General features: G+C 43.6%; 2 protein-coding genes across 6 annotated transcripts; one reads left to right on the top strand and one right to left on the bottom strand.

Annotated features, from left to right (window-relative positions):
• The first annotated feature begins 503 nt into the window (after positions 1 to 503).
• On the top strand, positions 504 to 11,085 carry kat2b (K(lysine) acetyltransferase 2B). Its single transcript, XM_080485358.1, has 18 exons — positions 504 to 1,361; positions 3,280 to 3,406; positions 3,518 to 3,663; positions 3,758 to 3,844; positions 3,950 to 4,131; positions 4,219 to 4,410; positions 4,624 to 4,727; positions 4,853 to 4,978; positions 5,293 to 5,426; positions 6,762 to 6,970; positions 7,047 to 7,173; positions 8,646 to 8,756; positions 8,842 to 8,985; positions 9,082 to 9,196; positions 9,289 to 9,319; positions 9,436 to 9,499; positions 9,571 to 9,655; positions 9,778 to 11,085. Exons 1-18 carry the CDS (start codon positions 1,161 to 1,163, stop codon positions 9,969 to 9,971), a joined length of 2,379 nt encoding a protein of 792 aa, XP_080341484.1. The 5' UTR covers positions 504 to 1,160; the 3' UTR covers positions 9,972 to 11,085.
• Positions 11,086 to 11,256: 171 nt separating this feature from the next.
• Positions 11,257 to 15,117, bottom strand: sgo1 (shugoshin 1). 5 transcript variants are annotated; one of them, XM_080485360.1, is made up of 10 exons: positions 14,995 to 15,117; positions 14,651 to 14,812; positions 14,109 to 14,317; positions 13,931 to 13,977; positions 13,777 to 13,844; positions 12,793 to 13,602; positions 12,593 to 12,712; positions 12,188 to 12,358; positions 11,807 to 12,002; positions 11,257 to 11,708 (listed from the first exon to the last, which is right to left on the bottom strand). In XM_080485360.1, exons 2-10 carry the CDS (start codon positions 14,793 to 14,795, stop codon positions 11,549 to 11,551), a joined length of 1,926 nt encoding a protein of 641 aa, XP_080341486.1. In that variant the 5' UTR covers positions 14,796 to 14,812; positions 14,995 to 15,117; the 3' UTR covers positions 11,257 to 11,548. The 5 variants fall into 5 exon arrangements, with proteins under 5 accessions (XP_080341486.1, XP_080341485.1, XP_080341487.1 ...); XM_080485359.1 differs by having other exon boundaries at positions 11,259 to 11,708; positions 13,931 to 13,980; XM_080485361.1 differs by having other exon boundaries at positions 11,259 to 11,708; positions 13,777 to 13,841; positions 13,931 to 13,980.
• Between the last annotated feature and the right edge of the window lie 4,588 nt (positions 15,118 to 19,705).

Raw genomic sequence — 19,705 nt, 5'->3', positions numbered from 1 at the left:
TTTAGAGTTTCGTTGCCGTTTCTTTTATTCACACAAATGGTTAAATTATAATCAGTGGTGGTCTTTATAAATGGAAGTAGTGTTATTAACAAAAAGAAATTGCATTTATTAAGTCGTCTGTCTTGTATCTTTTTCTCAGAAATTGTAGTTTTTCTTGAAAGAAAGAAAAAAATATATCCAAACATTTGGGTTTCAGCTATTTTAAAATAATCATCTCTCTCTGTCATTTCTCCATTTGTTTTATTTGGGTATGAGATTGAAATGCCTTGTCCAGTTCTCTTCCCTGCAAGTAAACCTAGAGACTGGTTTGTAAAGCTCCAAATGAGTCGGGACATGAAGACGCAAAACACTGCGATCGTGTCTGCTTCATAACATCTCGGTAATATATTTGTAGAAACAATTTAACATCTATCGGCTGGTGTGGTGGTATGGTGAAAATATGAATTAACACATTGTAAATTGTATGTTACCTTTATGTTCTCTTTTTTTTTTTTTTTGCCGTGAACACTTAAAGCTGAAAACATTTAAATGCAAGCATTTTACAGTACTGTTATGTAATGACCAAATAAATACTGAAATAAATTTGATCATTTATTATTGTAATAGTGTTGTGTGTATGGTGTGTGTGTGTGTGGTATGATGTGTGTTTGTGTAATGTTTAATTTGCTCCTAAATGTTTTTAAGATTAGGATGATTTTTTTTTTTATATATATATACTTTTTAGGGTTTTTTATTTTAATTCTCTTATCTGAAACGTCTCCTGTGCAATACATTATTTTGTTAGAGAATTGCATGTGTTCAACAGAAATCTTGAGCTAATAGTGTATTAAACCTTATTGGTGCAGTAATTGTTCAGTGCATCATGTAATAACTGGCTCCACCAGTCACTCTCTGTCTGCTCACACGGGCTCCACGGAATATTATGCCCATTAGATTTGACCTTGAAATTTTTGCTCCAAACGCTTGCATTTTGTGACCTCTCCTCTCTGGATCGTTGGCCTATCCCACTCGGGTCCCCTAGCGGAGGAAAATGGGCCTACAGTGAGAAATTGAAAATAAGGATGAGCGCCATGTCTGATCCTCCGCTTGTGGAGTAGAGCGGACGGGGCACAAGCGAATCGATCCCGGGCCGGCGCTCCCTTCGGGTTTCGGTGGGAGTCATGGCCGACAGCGCTGGCATTCAGCAAGGTTCGCCGGCCATCGGAGCCGCGGGCCTGGTTCCGGCCGCACCTGGAGCCGGGGGGACGGAGGGCTCTGGCGCCGCCGGAGGATCCGCACGTATCGCCGTGAAGAAGGCGCAACTCCGCTCCTCGCCGCGGCCGAAGAAACTGGAAAAACTCGGAGTGTATTCCTCCTGCAAAGTATGGCCACATTTTGCACACCGCAGACTTTCGGGGCGCGTGCAGTTTTTGCGGGTTGATTCTTGAGGCAGCGCTATTTCCTGGGCCAGGTTGCAATAGTTTCCAAAATGCAAGCGCAGCAAAGGAAGCCATTGCCGCACTTCATTTTTTCCTCTTCTAATTTTCATGCACGAGCCAATAAGAGCGCGCTGTTAACAGCCTGGATGATTTAGGTGTTATTATTATGATGGGAATCCTGAGGGGGGGGGGGGGGGGGGGGGGTGCATCCAGCTGCAAGCCGTCCAGTGGTTTTACAGTCTTACTATGTTTCTGTTGAGGTGGGGGGTTGGTGGACGTAAACATTGGCTCGGCGCTGCTCGTTGGGAGCAGCAGGCTGCGCGCACAGGGGCTGGACCCCCGCCTCCCCCCCACCCAAACTGCCCACCGGGAGGTTTCACGGTCTCCCCGTGCTGCTGTCAGAGAGCCACGGTAAATAGAGGGGACTACATTGGGCTCGTGCGGGGTATGGACCGCAGAGAGGGGACGGGGTCTTTGTTTTGACAGGGTGACAGCTGCTGGGGGGGCGGAGTTTGTTGTTGTTTCAGTGCGCGTGCGCAGTGCTGCACCTCCAGCTGACAGTGACAAGCCGCCACCATCGAAAACCCTGTACAGCTCAACAAAGTCAGAACAGATCTGCATCAGCCAGAATGTAATGCTACTGGTGTCCATTTCTGAAGAAATAAGACAATTAAAATGTTTGATACCAGATAAATATAGTGAAATATTACTAGTAAAACACTACTTTCACCTTTTGCTTTCATGTCAAGAGGCCCAGACCAGTTAATAATAGTATTATAATATATAAATGACTACAACTTTAAATGTTTCTTTGTTTTAGTGCAACAGCGTAAAAATATAGCATTAAGAAGTTGACATTTAACTAACTAACACTTGAAAGGACAGCAATTTCAACAATATTATGCCACAGTTCACAATGTGCTTTACAATTAACAAATCAGTTCATTTTTATAAAATCCTTTATAGAGAACATCTTGTAAATCTACATCTGTGTACTTATCTTGATGACCTGAAATGACTTGCCACAGAGTACAGACTAAACGCCCCTAGTGGCCAAATAAACATATTGCAGTTAATGTCTTACTTTCTTAAAACTAACACATTTTAATCTTGCGGGCCGGATTGGACTCTGGGGGGCCCGTTCTGGCCCGCGGGCCAATCGTTTGACACCCCTGATTTAGACCAGGAGAATGAAAGTCAATGTGTTGCTGAATATGATGTCAAATGAGTAGGACTAATAAAATGATAGCGTACATGATAGACACCAATTAAGCTCAAGGCATGTTTTTGGACTGTGGGGGGGGGAAACCAGACCAGCTGGAGAACTCTCAGGCACGCCCAGAGAGAAGGTGCAAACTCCACACACACACCAAAGCTGGGAATAAATAATCTCTCTCTGAGGCAGCGGTGTTCAGCACTTTACCATCGTCTTAGTGCAAAGATGTAAAACTCCATTCTGGAAACTTCTGCATAGAATCAACAATCGTTTTACTAAATCCAGACTACTGGGATTTTTGTAAGGATAAAGATGAACTTTACATGATCCTTTTTTGTTTCATGCATCTTGGTGCAAAATACAGCCACCAAAATCAGGCTGGGGGATTTATTTGGAAACTGTTAGCCGTTAAATCAATAAATACACGCAGACGAAAACATGACCTTCATCACCTAATGAGTATTGAAAATGTATGATGTTCATCCCGTGGGCCAGATTGGACTCTCACCATATCTCGCCACACTTGAGTTAAACAAATGTTTTGATAAAGTACGCAGAAACAAAATACCAACTCCACCAACTAATTCTAAAACAAAGTAAAAAAAATTATTTCAAAAATGAAATGTTATCTGATTCTTTCACCAGGCTGAAGGAGCTTGCAAGTGTAATGGTTGGAAGAGTCAGAACCCCCCTCCGACACCCCCCCAAACCGACCAGCAGTCCAACGCAGTCAACCTGCAGGAGCCCTGTCGGAGCTGCTCTCACACTTTGGGTAAGTCAGCCTGTGTGCAAATTTCTAAATTATAGATGCATTAACTCCAAAAGCAATATGGACATTGAACTATTCAGAGTGTCGTCCCCCCCCCCCCCCCCCCCCCCTCAGGTGATCACGTGACCCATCTAGAAAATGTTTCTGAAGAGGAAATGAATAGGCTTTTAGGTATCGTCCTGGATGTGGAGTATCTGTACACATGCGTTCACAAGGAGGAAGACGCCGACACTAAACAAGTCTACTTTTCCCTCTTTAAAGTAATTCAACATTTTTGATAATCAATGCAAAGGAGGACACGATTTCAAATCTTCAAATGCCTCAAATGTAACTTTTTGTGTGGGAATATTTCAGCTGTTGAGGAAATCAATCTTACAAATGGGTAAACCAATGCTGGAGGCACAGGAGAGTCCTCCGTTTGAAAAACCCGGCATTGAGCAGGTACATCACAATTACACCGAATATTATTAGAAACTGCAAACCCAAATCATTTTATTAAATATTTAAATGCCCTTTCTTTTCTCTTTACATGTGCTTCCTGATCAGGGAGTGAACAACTTTGTCCAATACAAATTCAGCCACCTGCCATCGAAGGAACGACAGACTATAATGGAGCTGGCGAAAATGTTTCTCAACCAAATAAACTATTGGCAGCTGGAAACGCCATCTCAGAGACGCCAAAGGGTGCCCAATGATGACGTTGCTGGATACAAAGCCAACTACACCAGGTAGCGTCTCTAAGTACATGTCCAATTCTTGTAATTAATGTGTAGTTTAACCGTTTTTAATGGATTTCCGTGGTTTGTTGCTTACAGGTGGCTCTGCTACTGCAATGTGCCTCAGTTCTGTGACAGCCTGCCCCGGTACGAGACCACGCAGATATTCGGGCGGACGCTGTTGCGCTCCGTGTTCACTGTGATGAGGAAGCAGCTGCTGGAGCAGGCCCGACAGGAGAAGGACAAACTCCCTCCTGAGAAACGCACGCTCATTCTTACACACTTTCCCAAGTAAGAGTTTGGAAAAACATAAAGAGCCTGGTTCACCATTGAGGTCTTCATGTGGCACACACAGGACTTGAACTACACGGCGGATTGTATCTGTTATTTACTCATATGTGCTACAGTTGCATCCGGACTCATAATACCAAATTTCACAGTAGCTGCATGTCTATAAATGACAGTCCTCTTTAATATGTTACTTGCTGCCTTTTTGTTATTCAGGTTCTTGTCTATGCTGGAAGAAGAGGTGTACAGTCACAGCTCTCCAATCTGGAGCCAAGACTTCTTGGCAGGAGCAGCAGGAGGGCAGATTCCTATCCACACAGGTAGCACACACCCTCCCAGGGTTACACAGAAAAAAAACAACTAACGAGCACACCTTTTATTGGGATTTTATATTTTCAGAATAGCGTTTTATTTTTTTCAATCTCTCTTCCTTGTCGCTTCATAGTTATCAGTGCACCCCCGGTGGCCAGGTCCCTGTACTACAGCACCAGTCCGGTATCTGTGGACCCGTCGGCCGGCGACAGTGTCAGTCCTGCCAGGAAAACAGCGTCTGTACTGGAGCCAAGCCCAGGTAGTCCAGGCAAACCAGTCGTTACTCATGAGGTTGCAATGAAGCCAAATCATTATGTCACACCTGAGAGTAAACAGGGAGCACCCGAATGAAGTTAGACAACATTTCAATGTTAATGTCACAGTTTGACTTTGTTGTCCTGCATGGGTCTAATTCCAAGCAGGATCACAAAACAATCAAAAACATTCTAAAGCTAATTATGATCAAACAAAAGCAAAATAACACCCAGAGTTGGTTAATATTTATTGCTGGGCCTTGGAAAGTTTAGAAAAATTCAGGTGACAATGATCCTCTGTTTCCATTCGTTCCCACAGTTGGAGAAAAGCGTAAACCCTCAGAGCCTCTTCACCACGAAGAAAACAAGAGACCCCGGGTCGTGGGAGACATCCCGATGGATCTCATTAATGAAGTCATGGCCACCATCACTGACCCCGCTGCCATTCCAGAGGTAACAATTACCCTCATTTTTTACTTTCGCTAATCCAAGTGCCGACGTACTCATCATAGAAGTCATGCATAATAAAGAGGGGAAAAAAAACATATAAACCTGTAACACTACATGTGGACCTGAGAAAAAGAAAACAGCAAATTAGGTAGTTATCAGAGAAAAAATGTATCTGGAAGAGAATTATATTCATTTATTTTGCTTTTTAATGCTGCTGCATTTAATTCTCAAATCATTTTGTCTTTGGTAAAGATTATTTTGACATTTTCTTCACCTCATTAAGATGTGTTATTTAAAACAATCGATATCACAATTATGAAGTGCATTTACCAAAACACCACTAATGGAGAATGGACAACAACGGATGCAACAACATATTGGAGAATTTAATAGTTTTGCAGACAGATATGGATTTGCTTATTTTCTAGCTATAATAATTAATTTGGTTTTGAATTGAGGAAAAAAAAAGGCCATCAATCTTTCTGCGGCGACTCAGACGCCCTGTTAATGTCGTCTCAGGATACAAGGATAACTGTTGATCTTTATCGCCTCTGCAGCTGTTGTGTTTAGCGAGAGAAGTTAAGAATTAGATTCAAACCGGTGCGTGTCATTACAGTTTTTACCAAAAAGGTTTTTCCATCTGAAGCAAAACAATCTCAACAAATTCCAACTCAAGCCAACACAAGATATTAAAACCAGCCTGTACTCTCCTGAAGCTGTTTTGTGTTAACATATTCCTAGAACTGGTGTCACAAGCGATTGTCCCCCACATTTGTAAAAAAAAAAAAAAAAGTGCTCCTCTCAGATTTGAAAAAGATGTTGGAAAACACTGCAAAGCCGATATGCTCCAATAACAAAGCACAACTCTTGGAATACTATTTGAGGCTGGAGCTCACCGACACTCAAAACAAAGGTCCACCTCGAAATACACTCCGCAAAAGCGCTCGTGTGCACTGGTGTAACGTGCAAACGCCACACAAAGACGCCCACTGGGGCCAACCAAACTTGAACTCGGGGATCAAGTACAAAGCACTGCACCACTGTGGAGTCAATTCCAACCCATGGGCTCTTGTCTAAAGTAAATTACACTTGAGTAACAGTGTCGAAAAACAATTAACACCTTGCTGTGTTTTCATCCAGAAGAATGAAATTACTTCTCAGACCACTGAAAGCTCTAACAGGAAGGCTTGTTCTCCCTGTGCTGTGTAGTATCCAGCTGTCTGTTTCCGCCAATGAGGACAGCATATCCAGGCCCTGTTAGAGCTGTGTTTTCTCATCCCGACAGCTATGATGGGATCAAGATGTTCATAATTTTTTAATACCTCCCCTCCCGTGCAGACCAGCCTGCTGTCGGCTCACTCTGCACGAGACGAAGCGGCCCGCCTGGAGGAGCGCAGAGGGGTGATTGAATTCCACGTCATTGGAAACTCGCTAAACCAGAAGCCCAATAAGAGGATCCTGATGTGGCTCGTCGGCCTCCAGAATGTCTTCTCGCACCAGCTTCCCCGCATGCCCAAGGAGTACATCACACGGCTGGTCTTTGATCCGTGAGTGAAACGACACTTCATCACGTCCAGAGACGTAGGCAAGGCTCGCTTTCAATTCTAATCTTTTTCATGGCAGGAAGCACAAGACACTGTCTCTCATCAAAGACGGCCGTGTGATCGGAGGGATCTGCTTCAGGATGTTTCCGTCACAAGGTTTCACAGAGATAGTATTCTGTGCCGTGACCTCCAACGAACAAGTGAAGGTGAGAAGAGAGCCCTCGCTGTCTTAGGCCTCAGCTTCGATTTCATTCAGCAGCTAATGATTTATCACAATCTGTTTTTTGAAGTGATCAATTGATTGAACAATACCAAGTCCCCTCATTTAATTTCTGCTGCTTTATTAGGAAAATAGAACATTGGTGTTGACAGAGCAAATAAGTACCCACTCAACAAGCTGCTACTTGAGAAAAAAAAAAAAAAAAGAGAGCTTTAATTGAAGAAAAAAACTACATTTTTATGAAAAATGTCAACAGACTCTTCATGTCAGCGTGCCGAAGATGCTTCCAGTCAAGACAGCGGCTTGTCCTGATGGACAGGTTTCTCACATTATCACACAATTTACAACTATTCAAAAGAAACTCTTGGGCTACTGAAAGCAAGTAAATAGTCCAAAGGGCCAGTAACCAGAAAACAAGCAAACACCAGCATCAGATGAGCTACAGGAGATACAGACTCCTGGAAGTGATGCATCAGTGCAGATTTAAGAACCAGACATAGAAGATTAATCACAGTTTGATAGGCAGCGAGAAGCAGCTTATGTTTCACAAAGATAGATAGATGGATGGATGGATGGATCTTTCCAGGTGCTCCACATAGAAACTAATATTTACTAGGCAAATGGTGAGATAAGTTCACAGAGAAAGGCTACTCAGAAGTGTCCTGCTGGACTGACAAAGATCAGCCGTCTACTGTAAACAAGCTGTCCTCGTCAGAATATTAAAAAAAAAAACGCAATGTGATGGAAAAAATAGATTAAAGACGTTATAGAGACAGAATGAAGGAACAGGCAGCGTCGACAAGTGACACACATTTCATTCAAAACACGTTCAAGACAGGTCTTACCTTTACTTCTAACTGAAGTTCATGATTCTTCTGAGCAAAAAATCCTTGAATTATTCCCTCCTGGTTCGACTGAAAGTCCAGTTTACAAAATGTTTTAGATATAATCCTCCATTGGGGAAAAGGTGAATCTGCTCTTGACTTGATTGATTGTCGTATAAAGAGTCTGCGGGCTCACTAGCCCCCCCTGCGGTGATGTTGAAGAACTGTCTCTCTCGCCTGCCTCTTCAATACACACGTTGATATACAGTACTGTATACATCAGCTACATTCTGGGAAGTCAGGGGGCAAATATCAAAGTGTGTGAAACATCTGATTGGAGATATACACAGCAGCCCGCTCTCATGGTCATCACAGTTTGTGACGGATTGTGCAATCAGCTTACTTTATCAGTCTTGCAAAGCCTGTGGGTTGCACATTTTTTGGTTTTGGATTTGACCATAACTGGTGACATGAACAGCTCTGTAACAAGGGGAGTGACTTCAAATGTGCACACAGCAAATCAATAATGAAATTTATTGACGCTTAAAATAACAGATTCTTAACAATATTATCAATTCATTGTTGCAGCCCCAGTTTTTTATGATTGTGTTGCATTGTTTGCGTGTGGTTACAGGGTTATGGAACACATTTAATGAACCACTTGAAGGAGTATCACATCAAGCATGAAATCCTAAACTTCCTCACTTACGCCGATGAGTACGCCATTGGTTATTTCAAGAAACAGGTAACATGTTCTACTAGTATGTAATCAATATTTAAAAAAAAAAAGATCCAACTCTATCTCTAACATTTCCCCTTCTTTCTTACAGGGTTTTTCTAAAGACATCAAGGTCCCCAAGGCCAAGTATGTGGGCTACATTAAGGATTACGAGGGGGCCACGCTCATGGGCTGTGAACTCAATCCCAGCATTCCTTACACGGAGTTCTCAGTTATTATCAAGAAGCAGAAAGAGGTCGGTGGTGGAATTTTTTTCCCCTTGTAATCTTTAGGACTTATGTCCTCTCGGTCTCCTCACTCCTTGTCTTTTAAATCGTCTTGTCGGCCACAGATTATCAAGAAGCTGATTGAGAGGAAGCAGGCTCAGATCAGAAAGGTCTACCCGGGGCTGTCCTGTTTTAAGGACGGCGTCCGACAGATTCCCATTGAGAGCATTCCCGGCATACGTACGTCACGCTGCAGTACACAGACGCATTTTGTTTTTCATGGATGGTTCGACTGATATGCGAGTGTAATTTTATCGTGGTTAAACCAACAGGTGAGACCGGCTGGAAGCCTGTGGGAAAAGGGTGAGTGTGACTCTGAGCTAATAAACCTAACCCTGCGAGTCGGTTGATGAAATCGGCTCGCGAGCTGACGTCAGTATCAACGTTGTGACTTCTTCGTGTCTCTTTTGCTACTTCAGGAAAGAGCTGAAAGACCCAGACCAGCTTTACAGCACCCTGAAAGTCATCCTCCAGCATGTGAAGGTGAGCGACGGACACATGCGCCGCCCACGTCTGACGCACTTTTCTAAACCGCTCTGCTCTGTTTATTGTAGAGTCACCAGAATGCCTGGCCTTTTATGGAGCCTGTGAAGAAGACAGACGCACCTGGGTACTACCAAGTCATTCGTTTCCCCATGGGTAAGTTGGCTTCTCACCACAGAAGAAGAATAAATGAAGTGGATAGTAAATAAATAAATGTTTTGCAGAACTAATTTCTTTCTCTGTGCATTTGATCTTAAACGTTTGGCCTCTCCTCACAGATCTGAAGACGATGAGCGAGCGTCTGAAGAGCAGGTACTACACAACGCGCAAGCTCTTCATGGCGGACATGCAGCGCATCTTCACCAACTGTCGGGAGTACAACCCGCCGGAGAGCGAGTACTACAAGTGTGCCAACTTACTGGAAAAGTTCTTCTACACCAAGATCAAGGAGGCGGGCCTCATTGAGAAGTAGACGAGAGGGAGGAGCTTCTCCTCGAGTGTTTGAGCTCAAGTTGGGAGTTCAGGAAGAGACGAGTAAAAGAGCAGGACTGCTGGGTGATGTGAACGGTGAAGAATGGGTCTGAAGCGTGTCCCGAGTCAGTCGCTTCGACTCCTTGAAAGGTCTGCTGACCCTTTTCCGGTTTCCGGTTTCCAACAAAAGAAGTGTCTTTAGTTTTGTTTTTCTGGGCCAAGTATTGCAGAGGTCTGTGGAAAGCGAGGACAACGGGAGGGCGCGATGCGGATAAAACAAGGCGAAAAAAACGTTCTGCCTTCGTGTCAGACGCTGGAAGTTTACCCCCCCCCCCCCAACCCGACTCCACACTGCCGCCTCCTCTCAGTCGACTCAGGTCAGCGATGTCGTGAGGAGCCAGTCCACCCGCAGCGAGTCGTTACAATAGTGTTCCTGTCTGTATAACTCTATTCTGATGAGGTCAAACGTTTCTCTGTGATGAGTTCATCCTGCCAAAAGAGGAATACATATTTTAAATTTGTACAGATTTGAATGATTTTCAAGCACTTATACCCACTGTATATTTTAAATGTGTATATAACATATATTTTCTTTGTCAGAACTAAAGAAATCTTTTTTTTTTGTTCGTTTTTTTTCCCACCAGGCCACATAGGGCAGTTTGACTATCAAAAATGCACTTTTATTTTTCCAAGTATTAGTTAACATAAATGGAAGCATCATCTTCTCTTCAGATTTTGTTTCACAGATTAAATACACTGTTGACTAAGGACTAATTTAATAATTTAGAGTTTATTCTTATTTATGTGCTGTAATTTAGAAGAGTTATGCTTAAGATGAGGTCTTAATTTATTATTTTTGTCCAGCAGATGGAAATTGATAACTTTATACTTTGGAGATAAATGAAAAGATTGTGCAATACTATGTAGTTTTGCTGTTGTTGTTTTTTTTTGTACAAAAAAAAAACTAAAAAATGTGTTTGTACTTTTCAAACTTTAGGGGGATTAAAAATGCCTTTTGTAAAATATCTGGGAAAATGATCTCATGCTCTTTGTACAATTGGTTTTAATGATAGTATTAGCCTATTTTATAGACTGAATAAAACAGAAGAGAGGCTAACTCGTGTGTCTGGAGCTTTTCATTTTTGGGCGCGTACCATTCATCCCGTTCACCAGCGCACGTACACACACAGGTCAACAAATGTGTTACTAATCTACAGTATGATTTGTGTTGTTCAAAGTTAAAGCCAGGCCTGGATAAACATCAGTAAACACCCAGTGACACTCATCACATGAAGCAGCAGGAGAGTTTACGCCACATTATGCCACACAAAAAACATACAATTAATGAGATACAACTCAGAATTTATTAGGCGTGAATATGTACTCTGATTCCAAATATTATTACAACAAATAAACTGAATTTAAGTCAAATTTAATTTCAGCTATTTGTATTGGGGGAGCCATGTTAGTATCTACCACATAAAAAAAACTAAACTAAAACTCACGAGTCTACCAATAAAAACATCAATAAAACATACAGGATCACTTTTTACACCCAGGGTTAAACAAGGCGACTCGTCAGCGACATCCAACGAAGGACTCGTTGTATTTGTCGAACGGCTGCTGGCTGCTCACGGACTTCCTGGACGTCTGCACGGACCGCCGACCAGACTTCTGCTTGAAGACGGGCGAGCGGAGGAACTGCAGGTCCGTGAACTTGTCTCCACGACGAAGTTTCCTGTCCAGGGTTGAATTGGACCGTTGAGCGTCATCACAGCATGAAGGTTAAAAACAAAAAAGCTCAACCCATCTATCGATCATGGTCAATCTACTCACGCGTTCAGTGACGGCTCCTTGTAGTTGACCGCCATGGCGCTGCGGCGTCTGCGCGAGAGGACGGGGGTGGAGCAGCGGGCGTCGGACGGGCGGGAGCCGCCGCCGCCGCGAGAGAACTTGTGACAGGCTGCAGGGGACAGATTGGTCACGTCACACAGACTCAAGCCCCGCCCTGCCGTCCTGACAACGAGCCCACCTGCAGAGAGGCGGCGACGACGAAATGCACAAGAAGGGGAAAGGAAAGGCGGAATTGAATCGGACCACCGGTGAAAAGAGTGCGATACAAGTTGATGCACGGCGACACGAGACACCAGGGGAGGAAGCCCTCGTGTTGGTGGGAAGAAACCTTCTTCTCATAGTGACCGCGACAGGCTGCCTTACGTTTCTTGCAGGTTTTGAACCTTTGTGGTGTTTGGTGCGGCAAAAGGGTCGAAGCTTCACTCGGGGAATCTCCGAAACCGGACAGGACGTTGTCTAATCTCATCATCTCGGCCTCGACCAGCGGGCTGACGGGAGGCAAACAGTCCTCCTTCAATTCTTCTCCCAGAAGCTCTGCAACGACACAACAAACGGCTCGACTTTAATCCAACAACAGGCAAATCCAAAATATCCTGGTGTCTTTGTTCAAATTTGAAGAGCTTAAAAATAAAAATAAAAAAAATGTTGGGTTTCTCAATCTATCCATTCTTAAAGAGGGCGTAATGTGTTGTTAACCTCATGTCTTGTATTGACATCAAGACCTCGACGTCCAAACAAAACTCGAGGAAAACAATAACAAGCATTTACCTCGATTAGTTTTTGGTTCCGGTCCGACCGGGTCAGGGACGTTAGGTGAGCTGGAATCAGGTAAACCTTCTCCCTTATCGGTCACTGCAGCATTTGGACTTGAGTCCTCGTCCATAAAGACTATATAAAACAAAAGACAATGTTCAGATTATTACAAATAAAGCAGAGAGAATCACAAAGTGACTAATGTAACATCTCACCACTGAAGGGATGTTTAGGAGGGATGTTTTCTTTGTGCCGGACTTCTCTGGAGAGCCGACCTCTGCGAGTGGTGACGGCCTTCGTCCTGTCAGGAGAACTCTGCTTCCTCCTGGTCTTCTGCGGGACGTAAAGGCTGTCCTCCGATTCTGAAGACGGCGATGAAGAGCTGCATTCATTCTGTTTGGAAGCTGCAGAGGACGCTTCAGTTGGAAGTGCTTCTCTTTGCGAAGCGTCCTCGCCGGTGGGTGTGGAAGGCTGAGCGTCTTCTGCTTTGGCTCTGAAAGGTGCGACATGGACCGTCTCCTCGCAGTCAAAGTCAAAAGTGTCGTTAAATCCCAGCGAGGTGTTGAGTTTGTTGTTCTGGGATTGAGGCGCAGCTTTGGCTCGGGTGGCCGATCGGTCCCGGCTCTTTGAGCGGGCTCTGGGTTTGGGGTTCTCCCACGGTTTCTTTAACGGGGCACGATCCGGTTTGCGGCCTCTCTCGGGTTTGCGCGGAGCTGGTTCTGGTTTGGGCCGGGACTGCTGCTGACCCTTTCTGGAGGGCTGCAGCTGACTTTTTTTGGCTGGAACAGTTTCAGGAGTCGAGTGTTGAAGTTCTACAGTATCACCGGGTTCTGCTACTTGTTGCGCTTGACTCTCGCTGCCACTGCGACTAGGATCACTTTCACTCAAAATCATCTGTTCTTGCAAACGTTCAGACCGCCGCCTGCTTCTTCTATCTGTGTTACGACGTCTCACACACACTGTAGGTGGCAGCGTAACCAGTCTGTCACATTCAAGAAGTTGATTCTTTTTCACGGGCTGTGGTTCTAAAAAGAAAAAGGAGATCAAATCTGAAGATCCGAATAACAAGCCACATTCTGAATAACAATTACTGTACATCTAAAAATGACTATCAATCACTATTTTTTTATTTTATATATAAAAGGTGACAAAATACCAAACTGCTACAGCAAATAAATATCTACTGCATGTGAAATTACCTGAGGTAATTGGCGAAGATTCACACATATTGACGAGCTCGTCCAGCGCCTCGCTGCTCCGCTTTCTTCTGTGAATTTAGATGTATAAATCCAAACTCAAAATCGAGGTGGATTTAGATATGGATGGATATGAAGCTTTGTTTCAAAAACGTACCTTTTGGAAACTGCACATTGGTGGGATTCAAGATTGTCTGCAAGTTTCTTCTTGATTAGAAAACAAAAGCACAATGCGATTCAGTCACTAATGAACTAGAGAACGGAGAACGGAAGCATCATTTGATATAGACAAAAACAGTCCGGGGGGGGGGGGGGGGGGGGTCTTGAGATTGTACCTCTGTAACACTGGCAACCAGAGCTTCTTGATCTTTCAGCTTCCTCTTGAGCAGCAGCAGGTGAAGAAACATGGCCTGTTGCTCTCTCTTCAGCTGGAGGATCACCACACTGGCTTGCCTCACTTTCTCCTTTTCAGCCTGCAGAGCTACAGCCAGGGCCTTGTTGTTCAGCTGGACACCCTTGAGAATGGCGTTTGTGGAGTTCGCCCCTGGCAGAACATGCAGCAAGAATACATCATGTATAGACATATAGAAATATTGGAGCAGAGACGTGTGTGTGTGTGTGGGGGGGCTGCTTCCAATTGATGCATCGGGTGTCTTACATGACAAATAAAGTTTGGTTTGACTTTGAGGCATGTTTATTGATATTGGTTAGTTTTATTTGCCACCCTAGTTGTTGTAGGACTAAAGCTGAGTCACACACTACCTGGGCTGGGGATATGAACACTGACTGAAACAAGCTGGGTTTTGAAAAAAGAAACTACGTAGCTATAGAAAAAGCTTAAAATCTAAAGACAGTTACTGGCTGTGGTTTGGATTACCATTGTTTTTGTTGATCATCCCGGCTCGTTTCCTGCCGGGAGCTGAAGCGCTGGCCAGACGTTTGTTTCTCTTCTCCTTCATCTTCTCCTTGATGTCCTCCAGACTCTCCTGGAAGGACTTCTTCTGAGCCCGCTCTCTCGCCATGATGCAAGGCCCACGGTCTAATGTAAAGATATCGCAGTGGGTTAAGTTATTAAAGCGCTTCACGACGAAAACAAAACAAAGCCGAAGCTAAAAGTGCGACACAGCATGCTAGGCTCGCACGCTAGGAAACGTTAACGTTTCCTTGGAGTCATTTCCGGTATCTGGTACAAGAACCAAAACGATGTAAAAATAAACTCACCAGAATTTGTGAAAGGAGACAGTTTATCGATAAAGCATAACAGGTTCGTGGTATAATTCAGTTTTCCATCTAATCGCCGTTCATCCGTCTTTACGACGGTGGTCGTTCGAATTTGGACCCGTGGCCCCTGATTGGTGGGGTTTGTGGTGAGGTCATATCCGTCTGGTAATAACTTTCTCCACGAGATGGCAGTGAAGTACACAAAACAAAAACATGACTCCCCACTGAATTGATTTAATTTATTTTAGCATTTATGACTCGGCTGCATATTCTTTGATACAACACAGCAGATTAACACACAGCACTGCAATTATCTCATTATAATTCTTGGCATTTCTCTCCATTTTGCTGTGTGTCTATTGGAAGCAAACAAAGCAGAGTAAACACCCTGCACCACTTGGAGATAGAGGCACATTGTGTACTTGTTTAAGAAAAAAAGAAAATTGGATTAAGACTTATCAAGGGTCAGACTCATTCAGCTCCTCCAAACTGAGTATTCATAATTGACTGCTGAAGATAAGAGCAGCAGCAGCGCGCTGTAAAGTGCTTTGCTGTATGTGGATGGAGCTGATAATGGTGTAATCTCAAAACCTTCTGACAGGCAGTGTTTGAGTATTCCTTGAGGGTTTTCTCAAGCTCCTGTGACCTGTTCAATCTAAGATTACACAGCTGCTCCGGAAGGCAGTCAGTTATTAGATGAATTTTAAAATGGTCTTTGTCTTTCAACACATACATAGAGTATGTGTAATAGAAATACACACAATTACCTGTCTTTAAATCACAGCGCCTCTGTAAGTGCCCATTTATTCTCGTCAGGATTTGTTCAATATATGCCACATGAATATTGGATTAGTTGGTATTTCAGCCTCGATTTCATTTAGTTTCAAAAGTCAAAGACTAACTAGACATATTGGGCAATTTCTTGGAGGCACAGGGAAGAAACTTGCATCTTATCATTGCTGCTAATAAGATCCGTTTAGACTTTATGTCAGTGAGAATCTAAGAAAGTGCTTGTGCACACCAACTGAGTGGCACATTGAGGCTACATGAGGGTTTTGGTTAAGTTTGTGTGCCGTAACAGTCAACCTCCTTAAAACAAATGACTTCAGCAGGTTGCCTCCGCCCTGATGCAAGGCTGTGCTATGAACGGTTGTTGACTCAGCTGATTTGTCTCCTCAATGCTCAGTGTGTTGTTGATTTATTGGATTACTTTAAAATTGCTCATGAAGATGGGCAGCGGGGGAGTTTTATCATGAACGAAATAAGCAAAATGTATTATATCCTAGAGAAATCCTATCTGACAAACAACCAGATTAAGTTGGTTTTGAGTAACTAAAGTGGCATTTTAGTGTCATGAGAGGATTGAATAAATATAGGTTTCTCACAAAGTGAGATATAGAGATATGTAATGATGATAACAAAAGATTTTTTACTTGCTTTTACTTGGAAGATATATTATTCGCACACACAGTGTGTGTGTGTGTGTGTGTGTGTGTGTGTGTGTGTGTGTGTGTGTGTGTGTGTGTGTGTGTGTGTGTGTGTGTGTGTGTGTGTGTGTGTGTGTGTGTGTGTGTGTGTGACAGCCAGAGGGACTCCACAGGATTTAGCCCAGCTTGCCGTAATGGACAAATCCATCACACAGACATTTCAGGCAACTTCTTACAATCCGCATGGTAGCTGCCTGGAGAGAAACTTATTATCAGAGGTACAGGGAAGGTTTGGAGGGACTGATCAAGTAAAAAAAAAAAAAAGAAAGGCAGCGAGCTCAGTTGTAACTTGAGAATTTGGCTACAACAATCATGATAACACAAGCTGACTGAAGACAATGCCATTTTTGGTCATACAGTATCTCATATCTGTTCACCCTGTGGAGCGATGACATGATATCTTTATTAAGAGATCATAAATTCATCTTGGGCCAGCCAGCTGTGTAGCTTGACCATCCCTGTACAGACAGTCTGACTGGCCAATAAAATGATGGTCCGCCTTTCTACCAGATGAAAAGTATTAGCACTAATCTGTGAGCTCGTCTCTTCTGGGGCCAAAAGTACACAGTCCTTCTTTCTTGTGTGGAAAATGTGCATATGGAGCTGGACTCGCAATTTATTTTAATGAAACCATAACACAGGTTGTGTAATGAACACCTGAACCATATTCGGAGTCGGAAACAGCCCAGGAAATAAAGTTATAGCTTGTTTCAGGGACAATAAATTGATTTATTGGATACGAGTTGAGTTGAGGGTGAGAATGCACAGTGGTATATGGGATGGCACTCTCAGCTCATCACACAAATGTCCTGGATTTGAGTCCAGGAGGGGCCTTTCTGTAAAATATATCCTTTTTTTTCCTTTTGTGCATGGATTTTCTTCAGGTACTCCAGTTTCCTTCCATATTCCAAAATATGAATTCAATTTGAGTTTAATTAGTGACTCAAAAATCTCTCTCTCTCTCTCGTGTGTGTGTGTGTGTGTGTGTGTGTGTGCATGCGTGCGTGTGTGTGTGTGTACATAAGATTGTCTATCTCTCTGTGTTTGCCCGGTGATGATGGGCGATCTGTCCATTGTTTAATCTGGCTTTGCTTATAGTCAGCTGGGATCGGCTCCAGCGCTCTGCGACCTGAAGTTGAATGAAGCACTATAAAAGATGGATGGATAGTTGAGGGTGGCACAAGAATCAAGAAGATCTGGGCTTGACTACGGGCCTTGGCCTTTCTGCGTTTGCATGTTCTCTCTGTGCTTGGACAGTTTCTCTCCAGATGCTTCTTATCATAATAGATGGCTAACTCGACTCTAACTTATATTGCAATTTTGACTAATTCAGCAGTTTCAACAGACATTATGTGCCCAGTCACATTCATCCAACTCTGAGAGTATACAAGACAACCCGCTGTAGAAACGGAGCCCCAGACGATTATTTTGTGTAGTTTAGTGGATATTAAATCACACATGTCCAGAAATATTAAAAACAATACAATAAACAAGAAAGATGGTTCTCTGCGGGGAAGATGCTTCTGGAATATATAAATAAACTATGGGGTAGAGTAAATTTAACATGACACTTTCCTCTGTGGACGTGAAACCAAAGTCTGACTGCACCAACCTTAACTGGAGAGGCACTCCGTTACCTTTTACGTCCTTTTGAACTCGGACGACAGCAGCACTGAGTCTCAGACACAGTCAGAGCTCAGTGGGGAGCAGAATGGCCATTATGGCTTACAGGCTACTCTTAAAAACCCTGCTGAGCCATTTACCTCACAGCCTGTATGCCCCCCGTTTACTGATCTCTTGCTTCACGCCATACCTCTGCAGGACCCAGAACGTCTCACAGAGACTTAACAAATCCTGTCTGGTGCGGCAAAAAGCGACAAATGCTACTTAGTCATGAAAGTGCACTTGATAGGTGAACTCGAACTTTCTGCTTTTGCTCCATGAATAGCCGCGGAAGCAAGTTGACCTACACTGATGGTACTTGTGGCACTGCTCCCCGCTGCCAACTTGCCTTTCGTGAGCCCACATGGAGAAACACGGCTCCAGCGAGCCAACGAGCACAGGTCAACTGCTGCAGAAGTGTCGACCTTTTAGATATACAATGGCTTGACCGAGCTGAAGGTGAAGACATCGATACTGGGCCAGAAACAAAGACTCTACATGCAAATGCAATTACCTGGCATAGAGGCAGAACAGCCAACTAGCCGTCTCACAGAAATGATTCCGCCTCTCCAGCTCAGTATTTAACATTTAGTTTGTCTGATTTTGTTTCATTTGTGCCAAAAAAAGATGTTTTATTAGAGCTGCATGCCAGGACATGTTTGCCCTCAGCCAAGAAATTGCCTTGTGCCTCACTCTGAAAATACCCATGAGTCCCCTTTCTGGCAGCATTGGACAAAACTATTCCACCTGGGCCCCCCATCGTCAGTACTTGTGTGCAGTTTGTTATAATTAGCTTAATGATTGACATTACACACTCTGAGATCAGTGGTTTAATACAACCGTCCAAAAACATGCATTTAAGGTTAATTGTTGAGAATCGATGTCAGTTTGGATCACAACTGTTGTTTTAGTTTTATACTTCTATGTGTACATTATCATATCCCTTTCTGTTTTTTTTTCTTAAGCCATGTGTATGCATCCAGCTTTACTATATTTACTCATGACCCCCTTTGTTTTATGACTTGAATTGAAATCCAAATGTTGCATCCTGAAGCCAAGGAGTTATTATAGCCTTTTTGAACAAGAACAGCAAGACAAGCTGCCTTCACATGGCACACACATCTCTGCATTGCACCTTTGTAGTCGGTCCAGGTAGCGGAGAACAAAAAATTCCCTGGATGCCAAGTCAGGCCTTTGTCTTGCTGACATATGTTTATGTGTGCATGCGCGTGCGCCTGCCACGGATTGGACAGCGGAAGAAAATGCAGAAAGCTGGAGGGAAGAGGAGCCATGAGGGCATTGCGAGATAACCAAAGAACGACAGCAAAAAGGTGAAGGGGGAAAAGGCAGTGAAGGTTTGGCCAGTGGACGAGCTCAAGAGTTAAGAAGCCAGTGGAGGTCCAAATTCCAGCAGCCTGTGTAGAATCGAGCCTCCCACACACAGATGTTCACAATCGTCACCCCTGACGATTATTAATAACCATTATAAGAGCTGCTGTGGCTCAGGGATCAGGAGGCTGTTGATTGATTGGATGATAATTCTTTGAATTGGCTGATGGCAT

This window comes from Lipophrys pholis, assembly GCF_963383615.2.
Source record: "Lipophrys pholis genome assembly, chromosome: 17".
Classification (NCBI taxonomy): domain Eukaryota; kingdom Metazoa; phylum Chordata; class Actinopteri; order Blenniiformes; family Blenniidae; genus Lipophrys; species Lipophrys pholis.
The sequence above is the reverse complement of the archived record's forward strand: the minus strand, read 5'-3'. Positions and strand labels throughout refer to the sequence as shown.